We start from the raw sequence: 20037 nt of genomic DNA, 5'->3' as shown, positions 1-20037 counted from the left end.
GTCAGAAATCAAGAGTCAGATGCCTAACCAACTGAGTCACCCAGATGCCCCTGGCATTTACTCTTAAAAGCATCAAGGTCATGGAAGACAAGAAAATACTGAGGAGCTATCACAGATAGGAAGGACTGACACATGACAACTAAATGCAATATGAGATCCTGGACCAGACAGACCCTGGAACTGAAAAGAACAGTGGTGGGTAAAGTGACAAATTCAAGCAAGGTCTACAGAGTAGTTACTAGTATTGTACCAATGTTAATTTTCCGGTTTTATCAATTTTATTATGGTTCTATGTTAACATTAAGGGAAGCTGAGCAAAGGATAGAGATTACAATTTTTGCAAATTTCCTGTAAATCTAAGTTATCTCAGACTTTATTTAAAAAAAATTTTTTTTTTAATGTTCGTTTATTTTTGAGAAAGAGACAGAGCACAAGCAGGAGAGGATCAGAGGAAGAGAGAAACATAGTATCTGAAGCAGGCGACCAGCTCTGAGCTGTCAGCACAAAGCCCAACATGGGACTCAAACTCACGAAATGTGAGATCATGACCTGAGCCAAAGTCAGATGTTTAACCAACTGAGGCACCCAGGTGCCCCTCAAAATAAAACTTTAAAAGAACCCTGAAAATATAAACAATTTAAAAACCACTTATACTATGTACGAATTTAGTACTTTTAACAAACTACTTTAGGTTTCTTATGCACACTCACATCTGAAAACTAGTAATGTAGAAAAAAACTCCTCCAACCAAGGTAGGCATGTTTACGAAATACAGTCTTGATGTCAAACTAAATACTAGAATGGCAAACTGATCTGGCCCCATACAAAAGTTCTTATATTCTCAACTGTTAATAAATGGAAAGACATTTTACTTACCTTTATATCACTACCTGGTGTGGCACTAAGAGCCAAGATTCTAAAATGATCTGTGTATTTGACTAGTTCTCTCACAACCTTAAAAAAAAAAAAATTTTTTTTTTAATTTCATCTATCCAATACAAAAATATCAGTGATTCTGTTAAACAAGCTATTATATTGTTCCAATGTTCTATTATCATTATTCCTTATTCAGAGTATTGATGGGCTAAGGGATGGAACTATCATTAGTCACATTACCTGAAAAGCAAATAATTCAAGTTCATACTCTACACCAATCAAAAACACTTTAGGGATTCTTATATACATAAAGCTACAATGTCAAGGCCTAATTAGAGGCAAATCGAAATAATGAGAATTCAAGGGCAAATGAAAGAAGCAGAGTCTACTCTCTGTGGTCTGGGCCACAGTTTAGCTTTACAGCTATATCCGTATACACACTTACCAGATTAAGATAAGTCATAACATAAAAATGGAAAAAAAATACCAGTATGAATTTAGATTTGAAATGGAAAAAAAAAAAATGTTTTAGGAAAAGACTTTAAAAACCCACCTCTCCTTTTAAATTCTAACACATTTTCTCAGTGGCACCAAAGCATCATTCTAGACTTTGCAGTATGATTTCAACCCACCCCTTCTGGTATGATTAATATTGGATATTTCACCAGATACATGTGGTCCTTATACAGGCAAAAGGACCCCTAAGTAAACCCAACTGCAGGAACAGCTCTCAGTACCCCAGATTTCCACCTTAGATATAGGAAACAGTTACATCAGATTATCTAAAAACTGCTCTTATTTCAACCTATGTCAAGGGTGAATTCAATGAGATACTGAATTTGGACTAATCTCAAAAAACATTATTTTTTTTTAACATAATAGAGAATACACACAAAGATAAAATATCATACTTAATGTAGAATTGTTCTAAAAACTGATGCAAGACAAAATGTCCCTAATACACTATTCTTATGAACGCGGGATTCTCAAGCATTTTGTAGAAGAGGAAATGATGCTGTGTTTGTAACCCAGGAAGCTACATTCTTCATGGACTTGGTATGCCTGCTGGACTCTATAATATTCAATACAGCATAAACACTAAGGGGTATCTGGATATTAATGAAGTCAGTGTATGTCTCTTTGTACTCAATAAAAGCATCAATATTGTAACTAAAAAAATTAACAATGCTAGAAATTTTTTGCAAATAAAATAAATGAGTTAAAGTTGCTGAGTATTAGTAAATCTACAAAGTAAATTCACAGACTTAAAATTTTTAAATGCCCCTCTCAAGCAGAAACATTAACACATTGGATATTAACTTGGAAAGATATTAATAATATATACATATACACACACAGATATATATGTGTGTGTATATATATACATATATATACATGTATATACATATATACATATATACACATATACATGTATATATACATATACACATATATACATATATACACATATATATACATATACATGTATATATACATATACATATATATACACACACACACAGATATATATATGTGTGTGTGTGTGTGTATATATATATATATATATATATATATATATCCATTTCCTTCTTAAAATCAACTCTAAGAAAGAGGACTATTCTCTTCAGAAGACAACAAAGAGATATAATACAATAACACGTAAAGTCCCCAAGGAAACTACAAATGCACAAACTGGCAGTAAAATTCATCTCTTTGCACTAAATAAAATCAATTTTCACTTGTATTCTTACTCTATACCTTCTCCCTGATATCACCAGCTTATAGTTTTAACTACCTACCACCTATATGCTGGTAATTTCCAAATCTGTATCTCCAGCTCAGAACTCCCCACTGAGATTGAAAGTTGTCTCCCACTGCCCACTGGGCCTTGATAGCTAGATTCCTCACAGATACTTCAAACTCAACAATCTAAACTGCACTCATCTTTCCACAGTACCCAAATCTTCTGTGTCTCCAGAACTGTCCATCTCGACTAGAAGCACAATCTTCCAAGTCAGACACTTGGGAGTCATCCTAAATTGCTCCTCTCTCTCATCGTACACTCTACTTTTAGTCTTCTCTCTTCTAATCTCTTTTAAATCTTAAGTATCACCCCAGTAAACACTTTTCAATGAGTCTCCACTACCTACATCCCCAGTGTCCTACAAACAACATTCAAACTGCTAAGCATAAAATACAAATGCCTCCATGACCTGGACTTCAAGTACCTCTCCAGCCATATCCCACCTCTTCACCTCTGTAGTTCATATTCATGTGCCTTCAACAGAAGGCTCTGTGTTAGGTATGTCCCATACATTATGTCAATCATTCTTGGTAACAACTCTTGACAGTTAAGTATGATTTTTACCTAGCTGCCAAGGAATGATACTGCATATACACTACCAATCTTTGGATTATTATCTTACTTCCAAAACTCACCCATAACCTTATTTTGGATCACTGCCTCAATCAGGACTAGGCTTTCATCATCTACACCTGACACTAATGGCCTTGTCAAGGATTAAAAAAAAAAAAGCACAGACACTGATTTGAATGAAGTAGTTCCTATCATCATCTATTCGGAAATAAGAGGCTGTTTCATAATGATAATACATCAATAACTTCCATCAAGAAGTAGTCACCAAAATAGTCGTTAACAATATATTCACAGTACAAAATACTTTTAAATAAAATATTACCTGGCAATAAGCATAGTTTCCAAGAGCTTTATGAGCTTCATCAATAACTAGACACTTTATTTCAGCAGCCGGACAAGCTCCTCTAGAAAGATCATTTACCATGACTTGAGGTGTAAGAAAAAGGACTCTCTTACTGCGCCATATTTCCTTCCTGGTTAAAGCTTGAGTAGATCCTGTAAACAAAAGTGACATCCTACATTCTAAACACCAAGGCTATTATCTTTAAAATATTTATAAACAATCTGGCCTAATTTCAGAATGCAGCCCTGCTTGGTAATCTGCCTTCAGACAAGAACAATTTAACAAATCACGGAAATGTTACGTTTTAAACTCTGCTGTGACCCAAATGTCAACGCTGGCTAAAAACAACAAAACTAGCCTGTCTTTAGAGAATTCCTACCAAAATGGCATAATAGCTGCAGAGAAGTACCTTCTTCAACTGGGAAATCTTTCTGGGGAAGAAAGTCAGAAAACCTCATGTTCACTTACCAATGGGGTATACACACATAATCAATCGCTTCAAAATGCTCAAACTACGGGGAGTCTCTGAAAATTGAATAAATCAGCCCTTTTCGTTAGGGCCAGACTTGCTATAAGTAGATAATGCCTTAAGGGAGAAGATGTAAAATACGGATATTGAGATCTGGGTACTATTCCACATGGGTCAGGAATTCCTTTACTTCCATTTCCACCAGAATGCGTGCTCTTAATTTCAAATTAGCCCATTCTTTCTAAAATACCTGTCATTTCGGCCATGTGGGACTGCGGGATACCCATCACTCGGTAGCAAGCCTCTATCTGCTGTGTCACCAAAGGTTTCGTGGGGGCCATGAAGACCACCTTGCCGGAAGGAAACCAGCGGTAGAAATTGTACATGACCACGGCGGCAATAAAGGTCTTTCCCAATCCAGTCGGCAGACACACCAGCGTGTTGCAAAACAGAGAGGTCCGGGCAATGTGTAGCTGGTAGTCCCGCACTGGGCAATTAGTTGGGTAAATCCACAGGGCGCCCGCTGAGGTGCAGAAACCGCCATTCTCTAGACTCAGCTGCCGCTCTGCCTCGTACACTGCAACCAACAATACATCATCGTCCGAATCCGGCGGAACCTCGGCAACCTCTACCGCTGGAGGACAACGTGCCCTGGAGATGCCAGGGCTCTGAGGCCGCTCAGGTCCAGAGTTGCAAGCCGGAGCCCCTACGGATCGAGAAAAACTTGAGCCCCACGTCTGGAAAAGCGTTTTTTGCCGTCCGCTCATTAGGCCGACAACCACCAAACGCTTCTCTCGGACACTAGCAGTTGCAGCAGCTCAACCGCCATTCGGCTCCACATCGGTTACCTTCGCACACAACAGTGGAACGTGAAGGCGGGACTGCAGCCGGTTCATCTAGTTGAAAATACCGCCACTGAGTTTGCGTTGGAAATATAATTGGCTGGCTTCCCGGAAACTCTCGCGGCCTCCCGGAGACGCATGCGCATTGTTAAGGAGTTAGCCTAAATGTGGTCCGTAGTTAATTTCTTTACAGACTCTAAATCTAAGTTCCGTTCCCAAGGACTGTGTGTGTCCGGGCCTCATCGCTCAAGTGATACTACTTAAAAAGATAAAAATAAATAACCTTGAGATACTAGGAACAACAGATACCCATATTTTTGTGAATTTAACGTTTTTGAGCGTCTAACATTCCTTATTGGCTGTGTTTTTAAATCAGAAGATGAGGTGAAAAGGATTTAGGTAGAATTAAATATCTAGTCTTATTTCTTTATCCAAACTGAGGAAAAAAAATGTCTCTTTTTCACAGTATTTGGAGAGTCAACCCGTTATGTTAATAGTTTTATTGTTAAGAGTGAATGGTTTGGTCCTGTATTTATCGGGAAATCCAAAAGAAAAAAGTTAGGTTTTCCTGATACTCCACCATTACATCTTCATAAATGATACAGAGCAGTAAGCGTCAGTGTGGCATTATTCTATTCTAGCAATAGCTTTCTACGTCAGACTTGGTTATGATTCCCGACTTCTCCACTCTAAACCTTGGCAACTTGGAGTAACCTCTCTAAATTTGTTTCCTCGTGTATTGAGAAAAAGTACATTCACCTGAGGTTGTTTTGAACATTGATAACGTCACCCTCATCAAGCAAGCGTGCTTCTTTACATCGTTTTATTTGCTCAAGTTTCTTGAACTTGCTTTTAGACAAACTTTCTCGTGTGTTTTTATTTCTTGGGCAGGGAAAGTGAAAAGTTGTATTTTAGTTTAATTTGTGTGACTTTTAAAAGGGAGATGGTGGGGCATATGTTGTTCTGATGGACAAGCCAATTTAGGTGTGAATTTTTAGGCTAAAACTAGATAGAATGAAATTAGATTCTGACTGCTGTTGTTTTCTTGAACCAGGTAATATACAGGCCTTAAAGGCATAGAAGCCCGTCGGTAATACACAAATGGGAGTAATGGCTAGTAAATAAAAATCACTACCAACTGTGATCACCTCACAATGGTTCCAATTAAGAGCAGATGACAGTTTTAGGTCATCCGCATAGTCTGCCACAAGGACTCCATCAACTGGTTTATTCCCGGACTCAACAAAGAAGCCCTCAAAGCACAGCCTTGACGTCACTCAAGGACCGGCCCCAATCCCGACGGGTAGCGCCGTGACCCCGCCTCCCCGGGCTCTAGGCGGAGACCACGCCACGCCCCAGGGGCGGGGCGATGCTGAAGCGAGGCGGGCTGGCTCAGTAAAGCAGAGGCAGCGGGGGAAGATGGCGGCGGCTGTTCCACAGCGGGCCTGGACCGTGGAGCAGCTGCGCAGCGAGCAGCTCCCCAAGAAGGACATTATCAAGTTTCTACAGGACCACGGTTCAGATTCGGTACCAGAGGCGGCGGGGCGGCCGGGCTGGTGCTGCTGAGGGACGCCTCACCCCCCCGGAGATGCCCGTACATTCCGTATTCCTCCGTGCCCCCGCCCTCGTCCTCCCGCGGCCTGTGGCCTGGAAGGCCGGAGAGGCCTCGCGTGCGCCGCGGAGCCATGCTCCCGCCTTCCCGGGCTGCCTCGTTTGGGCGGAGGGAATGGCTTTATTTCTTGGGGCAGGCAGGCAGGCAGGCAGGCAGCAATTGCATAATTAGAACCTCCTTGGGCGCGTTGAGTGAGGGTGGAAACCATGAAAAAAAGAAAACAAAAACAAACAGGAGATACTGGGGGTTGGGACTAATGCCTGAGGACTGGGGACCTGGATGAGACCCTTACAGGGGAGTAGGCCATTAGGGAAATGAGAAGGATTGTGAACATTTTTGTTGGAACGGTATGTTCAATTTGCTTTTCTCATCAGTTACTAAATACTGAACGCTAGTGCGTGTAATTTTTAAAAATCTGTAGATTGCGGGTTAACTTTTTAAAATTTCGACTCTTCACATGACCTTTTCACCCTTTATACTTAAGAGAGTTACATGCGCATTTAGGGTAGTGTCTCCCATTGTTATAAACAAACTTAAGAAATGTATTTGGCATTCTTTATACTGTACGCGCTGCATTTTTCAATATAGTCTCCATCTTAACTGACTGTGGTCATAAGTGTTTGTTTTTTTGCTTTTTGGGTTGTTGTTTTTTTTGTCAGACTCTGCCCTTTGGAAATTAAGACCATGCCTCTCTTAAACTGCTGAACCACTGTATAATTTGTGCTCGCTGCATCCCCCCCACTTACGGGAAATAGAAGCAGCAGTATGATTTCTCTACAATTTTTAATTTAAGTTCTAAACTTGGATTTAAAAAAATTTTTTTGGCTTCTGTGAGGATTGTACTTTATTTTCATTTTGAAGTGTCTTGAAGAGGAGGAGATATAGTTACTCTCTAGCTTCCGGTTCCATACACCCATAATAAGTATCCTGACATCAGCAAATATTTATACATCGATAGCAAGAACTACGCTTAGTGTTTGGGGATACAGGATAAAAAGAAAGACCATGCCATTCTAGTGGAATTATTTTCTCTTAAGTCAGTTCATATTTCAATTGGAACAACAGAATAAACTAGGCATATCATTTGATAACATTTAATGCCTCAGTACTGTACTTCATCAAATTGTTACAGAGCAAATCATCCCAATGTGGAATCTAACCTCAAACTAGCCTACATGGGACAATTTCAAGAGACTGGAATTTTCAGAGTATTTTTTAATGCATTAACCTTTTGAGTGCATATTCTCCAGTATTCACATACTTAAACCTATATTTGACAATCACTGTTCTATTGATCATAAGATATCAAGGAGATGTTTATATTTTGGATTTCTTTTTGGAATCTTGCTAAAGAAATCACAAGAGTGCTAAAACAACTTATTACTTCCATTTAATCAAAATAACCTTTCCCCAGCCACCTTTATCATTTAGAACATTTCTCTAAGAGGGGAAGAGGAAAAAGCAGAGGAGAAAAAAATACAATAGTGATAGTATTAGAAAAGCTGCCTTATCAAAAGAAGATGCCAGAAGAACTTTGAGAAAGTAACAAAAATGATGATTCAAGGGCCAAAAGGCAGAAAAGGAAGCAGAATAAAATAAGGAAAACAAAGACATGATTTTGAGATGAAGTTACAATTTGATGACTCAATATTCAATAGTAGTATTTTGTTGTCCATCTGCCAATTTAGTCTTTTATTTGAGATAAATGGAGTTATATTACTTTGAATTATTAAGTACATTATGTTATTAGTCCCAATAGCTAATACTGAGTTCTGACCATGTGACAGGCTGTACATAAAAGGCATTAAGTGGATTGTTGCATTTGTCCTTAGAACAACCTTCTGACATAGATGCTGTTACTAATCTTCCACTCTGATACAGAAACGGAGTCTTTAGGAAAGCTTACTCCCTTGTCTAAGATCAGATAGCTAAGATTTTAACCCAGATGATCTGACTCCTCAGCCCATATACTTAACCACCGTATATCCAGCATTAGCTAATAATGCTTCCTGGTCTGCTAAGAATGGGTTACAGATTTGTCAAGACAGCTATGCCCAATGGTTTGAGGCTCCCAGGGCCATGGCCTACCGGTAGCAGCATTGTCCAGTCACCAGAGTGTACTTGCTGTATAAATGTTCTGTGAGTTCCATAATGGGAAGGAAAAGGGTTAGTATGCAACAGTGTGATCTTCTACATATTACAGTTCCACTCTTGTCAATTTTTATAAGTAATATTTTTAATCTTCCATAAATCTTTTTGTTATGAAGTAGGATATAAATATGTTTATTTCATTTCTTCTGTCATTAGTAGTTCTATTGAAGGCATAATTGCTAACATAAAAGGGAATTTTCTAACATTTAGACCCTTATTATGTGAGGGAGATTATTCTAACCAGCTTTTTTTTTTTTTTTTTGTAGTTTCTTGCAGAACATAAGTTATTAGGAAACATTAAAAATGTGGCTAAGACAGCTAACAAGGACCATTTGGTTACAGCCTATAACCATCTTTTTGAAAGTAAGGTGAGTATTGTTACATTTTATTACCAAAATATTATTTTAAATATTTTATTTGCAAAAAGAAGGTTTAAACTTATTCCCAAAATATGTTTTTAAGTTTTTCCACCTGCAGTTTTTCTTAACTCTAGTCATAAGTGGACTAGCTGTCAAATCTAGCAAAGCTCATCTGTAGTATGGGAGGATGTTTTGATATTTTAAAAGGAACCAAATTCTTAAAAATAATTCCCTATAGTTTAAGACAAATAAGCACACTGAAAAGTTAAAATCCAAAGTAAGTTCTATTTCCAGATTAAGCCAATGAATTTAAAATCTCAGACTGAGGCTGAGCCTTTAGAAAAACAAATTTTAAATTCTCCAGTATTTGTTCATTCTGAAATGACAAAGCAAAGAGTCATTATTAAGGAGTTTTGTGAATGGTATTCATATATGAGTCTGAGTTGCCTTTTCTAAAGATTTCATTTCAGAATTTATCTTGTAAAATACTTTCAGGGTCATATTTGTTGATTAAAATGAAGATTTTTCCTAGGCGGTTTCCATTTATCTACATTTGAATAATGTAGCCTATATTCATGGCGCAGATGTTCATTCAATTAAAATGTTGAAAATCTAGATGTCCCTTCTAGCTTTTAACCTGTCCTGAATATGGTGAACATTTTCCTTACAGCGTTTCAAGGGTACTGAAAGTATAAGTAAAGTGTCTGAGCAGGTGAAAAATGTGAAGCTTAATGAAGATAAACCCAAAGAAACCAAGTCTGAAGAGACTCTGGATGAGGTTTGTGTAGAATATTATTTTATTTCTAATGTGAATTTGATAAAAGTATTTGCTTACAGCACTGATTTCTCCTAGTAAGGAGTGGTGGAGTATGGGCACTTTTCAGTGAACCAAACACTGATTTGGAGTGTGTTCTCTCCCTTAGGTGTACTAAATCATAAAAAACACCTAAGAACCAGTACTTTACAGTATAAGGCTTTCCTGTAAAACCTCTAGCTTTGTATTTTATATTTCCTCTATGTCTGACCAGAACTTCTGAGCTTCCAAAGCCATTTTAAGGTCATGATTGTATAGCCAAGTTGGACTGAGTGAAAGATACTTCACTGTGACTATTTTTAGCTTTTTCTAATGTACACGCTATCCTTGGCAATAGATATAGTCCAGGCTTGGCTGCAGGGTATGGAGTCATCTGTCTCATCTTTCCCAACATAGATTTTTACATTTTGGTACAAATGTTTGAAGAGCCATATTAAACCATTTCTGCAAATGGAGAGCCTCAGTAGAGCCAAGGACAGTACTGAGAACAGCCACAGTAGAGCTGAATAATTACAATCGTAACACTTCTGATAATACCTTGCTAACTAAGCTCACTCATTCCTAGCACTTAGTATCAGTGGTAATAATCCAATAGTAATAATAATATTCCTCAGGTCTTATAGAGAGGTGTGACCTAATGATGAAGGTGTATAGCATTTGGATATTTGTGGACAGAGTATAAGTTCAGGTACAGAATTACAGAAGTTTATACAACTAAAGCTAGTTAATTTACGTGGTATTTTCCTGTTGATTGAAAAGCACAAATTAATATTTGTGGATATGTATTCACACTAAAGCAATTTTGAGGTTTATCACATCCAATATGATTTGACAAATATTTTTTTTTTAATTTTTTTTTTACGTTTATTTATTTTTGAGACAGAGAGAGACAGAGCATGAACGGGGGAGGGTCAGAGAGAGAGGGAGACACAGAATCTGAAACAGGCTCCAGGCTCTGAGCACGGAGCCCGATGCGGGGCTCAAACTCACGGACTGCGAGATTATGACCTGAGCCGAAGTCGGACGCCCAACCGACTGAGCCACCCAGGCACCCCAAGATTTGACAAATATTGTACTGGGCAAACACTGAGCAGCTACTAAAGTAAATAAAGGTATAATAATTACTAAAAGGATTACAAAAGCAATTAGCAAAATAGTTTGCCTTCCAGAAAATTAGAATAAAGGAGGGATAAGGCAGCAGATAGTATATCATTAAGAGCTTAAGGAAAAGAGAGTTACAAATAAAAGGTTGTAAGGGCTGGAGACACTCTCAAAGAGATCTTGTGAGGATCCTAAACCATATCCCTTTTTTAAAAACCTCTTCATTTTATTTAACTGGAAGGCCTGAACCCAGTTATGTACTCTGTCTTTCTAGCACCTGGATTCCATAGCTAATACTCGGCTGATTCCTGCTGTCTACTTTCTGTGTGCTTTGGAGCTGCAGAGTGAACACTGTGAAGAAAAATAATCATAGTCTGTTTATTGGGTTTGGCATAAATTCATGCTTCATATCAGCCAAGCATGATTTCTAATTTCACTGTTACTCAGCAACTTTTATATTATCTCTTGCTGCATTCCCCATCACATTGCCCACATAAACTACTGGACACTTCTCCCACAAGTTCTCAGTCCTCAAACTCCTTCACCATTGTATCATTTTATACTCCTATTTTACCAAAATGTTAACATAGTTGTAACCATTTTCTTCTTCCTACCTTAGAATTAAAGATTCCTGAATCTTTAATGTTTTCCTTCTCATGTCTCCCTCAGGACTAATGCTCTCAAACATCTTTTCAAACCTTTTAAATCTTTCTTAATCTTTTTTTCATATCTTCATTCCTTTTTGATTCTCAGGCATTCCAAGTCCTCAGACCTGAAGTATTGGAAAAATCATTGATCTGCCTTCATTCTCTTTCTTCCTCCATTTAGCCCTAAAATATTTATTCTAGTAAAATGCGTAAGTTTTACTTAAGTAAAATAGTATTTTGCAAACCATACCCTGCTCAGAAGTCTTTAGTAATTCTGTACTGTCTAGAACTGTGCTGTTCCGATACAGCAGTCCCTAGCCTTATGTGGCTACTGAGCACTTTATGGCAACTCCAAATTAAAATATGCTTTCAGTGTAAAATACGCACTCTGTTTCAGAAGCTTGGTATGGTTTTTTTTTACAAAAGAATTTATAATCTATCTTTTATATTGATTAAATACTGACATATTATTTTGAGTGTGTTGGTTTTATGTGGCAGCCAGACAACGTAAAATCATATTTGTGGTCCTCATTGTATTTCTGTTGGACAGCATTATTGGCATTCAAAGTTTTCCAGTGTCTGCCCAGCTCCATATTTACTACTTCGGTAGAAATGTTCTTCTTTAACCGCAAATGTCTGCTCATTGCCTATTAAACTGCCCTTTCCCACTCTCATACTTTTATTTCTTATTTAATGTGTCTTTCTCTTTAACTCCCTATTTGTCAATTCAATGTCACTTTTAAGAACCAGGTCATGGGCTCATCACTTCCTCTGAAGTTTTCACCATCCCAGACTTTATACTTAACTGCATAAATTCCTGTAGCACATGGTATCTATATTATTTGTATCTACCTTATTTATTTTAATGTAAAGAACCGTGTCTAATAGCTCTTACTGGACTTTAAATAAATCAGTCCTTGTTAATATATTTATTTTCTTTTATGTATTTAATGTTAAAGTTTTCAAGTAGGAATGAATATTGGATGGGAGAAAATACAAGATGGTGCAGGAATTCAGGCTCAGCAGTAAGAAATGACTAAAAATACTTCAGCTAAAAATTGAGATTCATCCTGTACAGTTCCTCTGCATCTAATCATCACCAAATTCTGTTGATTTTGCAGTACATGTATCTCAAAACTATATCTAGTGTAGATCCAGACTACTATACTAACCTCTTCCTAACAGGTCTCCCCCCTTCCACTTTGATTTCATATCCATTCCTTACTAGGTCACAGTGATCTGTTGGGGTGCCTGGGTATCTCAGTTGGTAGAGTGTTGGACTCTTGATTTTGGCTCAGGTCATGATCCCAGGTTCATGGGATTGAGCCCTATGCAAGGAGCCTGCTTGGGATCCTCTGTCGCCCTCTGCGCTTCTTGCTTGCGCGCTCTCTCTCTCTCTCTCTCTCTCTCTCTCTCTCTCTCTCTCAAATTAAAAAAAAAAAAAACAAAAAACAAATCTGATTCTATAACTTCTGTGTTTAAAGCTCTTAGTTGGCTGTTCAGTGACCTGAAGATTTAAAACAAAACAGTTTCTTAACTTATGCTACCTATCTTTCCATCCTCATCTCATCCCATTGTCTCCTTCATTACTCCCTTGCAGACTATACTATTTTCATGCTGTTCCCTGCTGTGAAAATGCTCTTCTCTGTTATAAACTTCGCATCTTAGCACCCTGTGCTTCCTGTTTAGGTCTCATAACCCACGTAATTACACACATGACTATATTCTCTTCTAGACTGAGGGTCAAGACCCTGTCAGCACCCTATGTATCTCCAATTTCTAACACATAGAACATGTTCAAATATTTCTTGAAAGGATAATAGTAATAATTATGTAACATACTTTCATGTTTAGAGGCTATGATGTTATCCAGTTAACTGAAACCGTAATGTTTACTCTCAAAATTCTAAACTAAAGAAATTGCTGCAAAGCTAAGAAATTTTCTTAAAGCCAGGTCCATTCAAGCATATAACTCAGGTATAGCCTTGGGACTGATCTGACCTCTCACCATAAACCAATCAGGTTCTTGCAGTGAAACGCAAAATCAGATCAAATAACTAGAACAGCATTTCTTAAAGTGTGTTATATAGGTTCCAGAAGGTCCAGGTTGTTTTCTAGCATCATCAAAACCTGTGCTTTCTGTCTCCTTGAAAATTCACAGTGCATGTTAGCTGATGACAGTTCTGAGAAATCATGCAGAACAGAGGCATATTTAACTTTAACATGGTGTTTCCGAAACAATTATGGTAGACCCCTTTTTTTCTAACAGTGGTAACAATACTAAGCAATGAGTGGTCTGTAAAAGACACTTTGTGAAACGCAGAAATGGATGCCATCCATGAGCAGACTGGCACCTTCACCATGAAGTCTGAGCCATAATCACCAATTTAATGTTTTTTTTGCATTATTCTAGTTCATTCACATAATTACTACAGTATTTGACGTTAGTAATTATAAGGCAATAATAACAAAGCCCCGGCACAAATAATTCTTGCTCCTTTACTGACCATACTTACCATCCATTTACATTTCAGTTTATCAGTAATAAAAACTTGCTTTTCTCACATGTTTGGAATCACTGCTGATTAGGTTAAGCCTTTAACTTTTAAAGAAGACCCAGATGATCCTGTTTTATTCTAGCATAATATGCCTATTATGGTAATTTTTTTTTAATGTTTTATTAATTTTTGAGAGAGCACGAGTAGGGGAAGGGGGAGAGGGGACAGAGGATCCTAAGCAGGCTCTTTGTAGACAGCAGTGAGCCTGATGGCAGGGCTCAAACTCATGAACTGTGAGTTGATGAACTGAGTTGAAGTCAGACACTCAACTGACTGAGCCACCCAGGTACCCCATGTTATGGTAATTTCTATAGATAATTCTATTCATTGTGTGAATTTATTTTCAAGTTCAGAAACCAATAGAGCATTACTGTATTTCATTCTAATTGGATATAATAAAATATTCAGTAATGTTCGTTATTGGTAACAACTCAAATCTTTTAAAAAAAGTCACAGCGTTTTATTTAATGCCTTATGATTTTATAGGAATTAAATAGTAATGATATTTCTGACCTTGGAAAATAACAGGATTTATTTTATGATTTGTTAATTAACAGAATTTTGTCAAAAGAACATTGGTTTCCAGAGAGGCTGTAAGTTATTTGAAATTAGAGAGAGGCTATTTACTAACATTGTCATCACAGACTTGCAATGAGTTGGTGGGTTTTTTTAACTCAGAGGTGAACCAGAAGGAAATTTTCTATTTAAATCTTTGAAACTCTGTGACCAGACTTGGGTCTCAGTTGGTAGTATTAGAATTCTCTTGGTCATCCTTCTCAAAAAGAAGGATGTGAGTTAATAACTCTGTGTGTTATTTCTGTTTTTAGGGTCCACCAAAATATGTAAAATCTGTTCTTAAAAAAGGAGATAAAACCAACTTTCCCAAAAAGGGAGATGTTGTTCACTGCTGGTATACAGGAACACTACAGGATGGGACTGTTTTTGATACTAATATTCAAACGAGTAAGTCTAAATGTAATCTCACCTTTTTAGCTATAAGGCATTGCAAAATATTTGTGTGGTACATGAGCAGTTGGCTGTACCTTTCTCTTGGCTGTCAATTTTTCCAGAAGTCTTTGCACCTGTGATTTACTTGGAAGAGGTCTTCAATTCACTATTGGCTGGGTGAATAAATATCTCTTGGTAATTGGGAAGCAAAATATAGGGAAGCTTAGTCTAAACTTGGTTAATGTCCCAAAGTGAGGCTTTCATATTTCAATGTAAAAGGGAGAATAGTGTGCTGTTTTAGTGGTGTAAATATAGGTCCCTCTCCTCTACCTTTTAGACCATAACTATATGTAAAGATAGAATTTTGAGTTTCCTGAATTTTTATTTTCTTTTCAAATGCATGGTAAGTTCTAAAATCAATTTAAAGACTTAAGTCAACTGTTTTTCCAATGAAACTTAATTTCATCATGCATTATAAGGAAAATTTGTTTTACAGGTTCAAAGAAGAAGAAAAACGCCAAGCCTTTAAGTTTTAAGGTTGGAATAGGCAAAGTTATCAGAGGAGTAAGTAAAAAATGGCAATGAATCAACAGATGTTCTGGCACATGCTACTTGTGGTATGGTGCCATAAAGAATTAGGATTGGGGCTATGATAAAAAAATCTTTGGAGTCTAACAAATCAAGTGCTATCATTGCTAACTGATCTGGCACAATTTTTCTGGGTCTCAGTTATGGACAGTACAACCTTCCTCAAGGTTGCTAAACAAATAAGCTTAACTGCAGCACATAATACATAGTAGAGACTCATGTTATTAAATGCCTGCCCCTTTTAATATTGTTTTTCTTCTTAAAGTAATTCTTTGTCAGAAAGTTTGGCTTTCTAAATTTATCTTTGGGGCACCTGGGTGGCTCAGTCCGTTGAGTGTCCGACTTCGGCTCAGGTCATGATCTCACAGCTCGTGAGTTCGAGCCCTGCGTCGGGCTCTGTGCTGAAAGCTCAGAGCCTGGAGCCTGTTTCAGATTCTGTGTCTCCCTCTCTCTCTGCCCCTAACCCACTTGCATTCTATCTCTGTCAAAAATAAATAAACATTAAAAAAAAAATTTTTTTTTAAATAAATAAATAAATTTATCTTTAAGATTCTTGTAGGGGTGCCTGGGTGGCTCAGTTGGTTAAGCATCCAGCTTCAGCTCAGGTCATGATTTCTTGGTTCGTGAGTTCGAACCCCACATCAGGTTCTGTCCTGAAAGCTGAGAGCCTGGAGCCTGCTTCGGATTCTGTCTCCCTCTCTCTGCCCCTGCCCTGCTTGCGCTCTCAAAAATGAATAAACATTAAAAAAAAATTTTTTTTAAGATTCTTGCAAAATGTTACATAGTTGTACTACTTATACATGGTAGAGAAAGGTAAAATACCTGTTTCACTGAATTACTCATAGAAGAAAGAGTTTGTTCTGAGTTTTTTCACCTTGCACAATCGAGGTTCAAACACCAAAAAATCTTTCAAACCTAAGGATGCCTTTTTTACCCACCCCTTCTTGTGAGAGGTAACAGGAGACTTTGAGAAAAGGGGAAGATAGGCTTGAGCTGCAGTGACCACTGCAGTGTACAAAAGGAGGTAATGGATAGTAGCACTGATTATCAGCTTCACTGAAGCTGTCATTCTAGGGCCCATTTATTATTAAATGGTCTTTATTCACAACATCAAACGTTGTAACTGACATACCTATTCACATGCATTTATGAGAATCCTCAATGTTATTCTTTGTACTGTGATAAGTCCTAAAATACAACTCAATTGTATCCAGAGCCTAAAATAGCATATAAAACATCTTCAAACTAAAGGTTTAGTTGAAAATAACCTTAACTGCTACCTGATTGTACCTAGTTGATACTAACTATATACCAAACTGATCAATTTTTCTATTCCTGTGACTAATTTGCTTGTGTATTTCTTCTAGTGAACCATATTCTTAGTTGCCATTATGTAACAGATCTCTGTCCCTTAAGCTTTATGTGACTGACATTTCAACAGAGTATATGATATTAGTCATATCTTTGCTTCCTGTTGATTTAACTGGTTTTGGTAACTGACTTTTTTTTTTTTGTCAACTTATAAGGTATTTTATTTAAATGACTTTTTGTTAGTGATCATTGCTAGTAGTGTCTTCATCATTTAAAGGAGATGTACCACACATGTACAGTCTCTAAAATAGACACGAAGGACTACTTTGGAATTTTTGTAAACAGATGTGGAACAGTAAGTGTGAAGTGACCTCATGCCTTCTCATCTTCTAGTTAACTAGATATCTTTATAGAGACGAAGGGACTTACTCGTAATAATATAGATTTGTTAGCCAGTAATACTTTACTGCACAGATATTTGCAGATTCAAGGTCACAGAAAACAAATATGAAAACAAAGCATTGTATTCACCTTGGGCACTGTGATGTGATATAACAAATATACATTTGGTCTTTATCTCAGGTTCCTGGCACAGAGTTTTTAAAACTCTCGGAATTTCCTGAGTCATTGGAATGATTAGAGCACTTTTTTGTTATTCTTTTTTTTTTTTTTTTTTTTAATATATGAAATTTACTGTCAAATTGGTTTCCATACAACACCCAGTGCTCATCCCAAAAGGTGCCCTCCTCAATACCCATCACCCACCCTGCCCTCCCTCCCACCCCCCATCAACCCTCAGTTTGTTCTCAGTTTTTAACAGTCTCTTATGCTTTGGCTCTCTCCCACTCTAACCTCTTTTTTTTTTTTTTGGTAACTGACTTTAAGACCCAAGGTGCCTGGCTGCCTTGGCTGGTAAAGCATGCAACTCTTTATCTTGGAGTTATGAAGATCTCTACCCCTATATTGGGGGTAGAGTTTAGTTAAAATTAATACATCTTTTTTTTTTTTTTTTTTTGCAATGAGGAAATAAAGGACCAAGATTCACCCAAGGACATTACCTTAGAATATAATGAAATTCAGTAGTGGAATGCTTTTTGGTATATACTGTTTTCTAGGTTTACATGTAGTTTTTGCAAATTATCATTAGTATTTATTTCATGTTCTTGCCTTTAGTGGGATGAAGCACTCTTGACCATGAGTAAAGGAGAAAAGGCTCGACTAGAGATTGAACCAGAATGGGCTTATGGAAAGAAAGGACAGCCTGATGCCAAGTATCCTTTTCTCCTTTGTGAGTAAAAACAAACAAAAACATGAAGACCACCTGAAGGTATAAAAGATGCTATCTAGGTTAATTTCCAGATCAGGAATCATGTCCAGACCAGTATTCCTAATACTTAGATGCTTCTGTGTAGACACCTCCAATAGAGACAGGAGTTAACATGTCTTAGTAGTACAAAGTATCCAAACCTGAGCTAGAATAGAATTTACATTTTTGTCCTCTTGAAATCAGTTCTTGATTTTTAAGAGCTAAATTGTGAGGTTTACGTTTTCATCTTTGAAAGGCAGTTGTTACTATTTGAAGGATTTACTTAAAGGAGTTAAGATGTCCAGTACAAACAACTATAGCAAATTATAGGGTATAAGTATGGCTCATGGTAATTTTATGCTGCAGTATAATTTCAGGCATTTAAATGGGTACTCAAAGCTTAGAAATGGAACATATGTTAGGGATTACTGGTTGTGAAATTTAAGGGGACCATGGGTCCACCATAGTGTAAGCATCTGTGATTACTACTAATGACAGTACTTTTCTGATAGGCCCAGTTTGTGAAAATTAAAAAAAAAAAAAAATAAACAAAAAAATAAACATGGCTCCTGACCATTATGATCAGAACAATCCAATAACTGAGAAGTTGTTTTTTCTTTTGTTGGTTCCATTCCCATTGTACTAGTTGGATTAAAGTAACTTTTAAAAAACTTGGAAGTTCTCTCCACTTGTATCAGTTAAAATTATTTAGGAATATAGCCCTCTTCTAAGCCTATCAAAATTAGATGGCCCAACGACAGCTGCCTCTCTCTCATGTGAAGCATCTCAAAACCAATCAGATAAAAATAACACTTTTCTGAACTTGGCATCTTAAAAATCACAGCAAATATAAGGCACTACCTCATACGAAATTTGATTTAACATAACCTATACACCCAGCTAGATTGAAATCACGTCCTTGTTTTTGTTTTGTTTTTTTTAAAGCACTGAGTAACCATCTTCATTAGGTGGTGGCTAATTTGGGAGTACTGGTGAGGCATCCAGGTAAGGAAGATCCTAGTCCAAACTCAACTTGTCTTGTCAGCCTATACTAGTAGATTACGATCACCATTCACAAAGATACTTTGGGAACCACTAGGCTAGTATGTGTTAGCCTCTCAGTCATTCATAAAGCCCTTCTCTTTGAGGTTAATACCAAATATCCATTAGATATAATGCTAATTTTAGACTGAGGATATTGGGAGTGAAAGAAGAAGTAATTTTTATCAAGTTTACCTTGACTTCTGCAACAGAATTCCACCAAATGCAAAACTCATTTTTGAAGTGGAATTAGTGGATATTGACTGAAATAGCAATGCTTCAGATGTAAAGACATCAGCAACAATAAAACATGGCCTTGAAGAAACTTATGTAACTAATTAGAGCTGGTTACTATTGTAACGGAAGAGTCAACTGGAAAATTCAAGAATGCAGATACTGTTTACCCGATCCGCAACTTTTAATATATGTAATCCATTATAATTCCCTAAAGTTTGAAATATTTTACTACAGCTGTGTAAAATATTGGTTAAAGAGAACTGACTTTCCTTTTACCTCATGTTGTAAACTGAAAGGCTCAATAAAATGTATTCAGTGTCTTGATTGATTTGTTGTTAATAGATAATTGTTCTGATTAGGTTAACCAGGACTAACATTTAATCAAAACAGGGAGTTATAGTAAAACTGTCCAGACAGCTTTTCCAGAGGCACACTCCTCTTTAAATAAATGTTCCTG

General features: G+C 37.1%; 2 protein-coding genes across 7 annotated transcripts in view; one reads left to right on the top strand and one right to left on the bottom strand.

The window, feature by feature from the left end:
• Nucleotides 1-5138, bottom strand: part of FANCM (FA complementation group M) — a 70226-nt gene extending 65088 nt beyond the window's left edge. For 3 of the 4 annotated variants that reach the window (XM_042943064.1, XM_042943066.1, XM_042943067.1), the window contains exons 1-3: nt 4316-5137; nt 3576-3748; nt 877-954 (exon numbers count right to left, since the gene is read on the bottom strand). In XM_042943064.1, coding sequence (XP_042798998.1) covers nt 877-954; nt 3576-3748; nt 4316-4832 — 768 coding nt within the window. In that variant the 5' untranslated portion in view covers nt 4833-5137. Of the gene's footprint in view, nt 1-876; nt 955-3575; nt 3749-4315 lie in introns of all 4 variants that reach the window. The other variant, XM_042943065.1, reaches the window with a different exon arrangement.
• Nucleotides 5139-6043: 905 nt separating this feature from the next.
• Nucleotides 6044-19904, top strand: FKBP3 (FKBP prolyl isomerase 3). Of its 3 annotated transcripts, none has more exons than XM_042943082.1 (7): nt 6044-6434; nt 8937-9038; nt 9700-9807; nt 14977-15112; nt 15594-15661; nt 18170-18284; nt 19556-19904. In XM_042943082.1, coding segments are annotated over exons 1-7 (639 nt in total). In that variant the 5' UTR covers nt 6044-6326; the 3' UTR covers nt 19558-19904. The 3 variants fall into 3 exon arrangements, with proteins under 3 accessions (XP_042799016.1, XP_042799015.1, XP_042799017.1); XM_042943081.1 differs by having other exon boundaries at nt 6221-6434; nt 18170-18267; XM_042943083.1 differs by lacking the exon at nt 6044-6434 and adding an exon at nt 6537-6866 and having other exon boundaries at nt 18170-18267.
• Nucleotides 19905-20037: the final 133 nt, after the last annotated feature.

The sequence above is a fragment of the Panthera leo genome, chromosome B3 (assembly GCF_018350215.1).
Source record: "Panthera leo isolate Ple1 chromosome B3, P.leo_Ple1_pat1.1, whole genome shotgun sequence".
Lineage (NCBI taxonomy): Eukaryota > Metazoa > Chordata > Mammalia > Carnivora > Felidae > Panthera > Panthera leo.
This window is presented reverse-complemented; position numbering and strand designations above follow the sequence as displayed.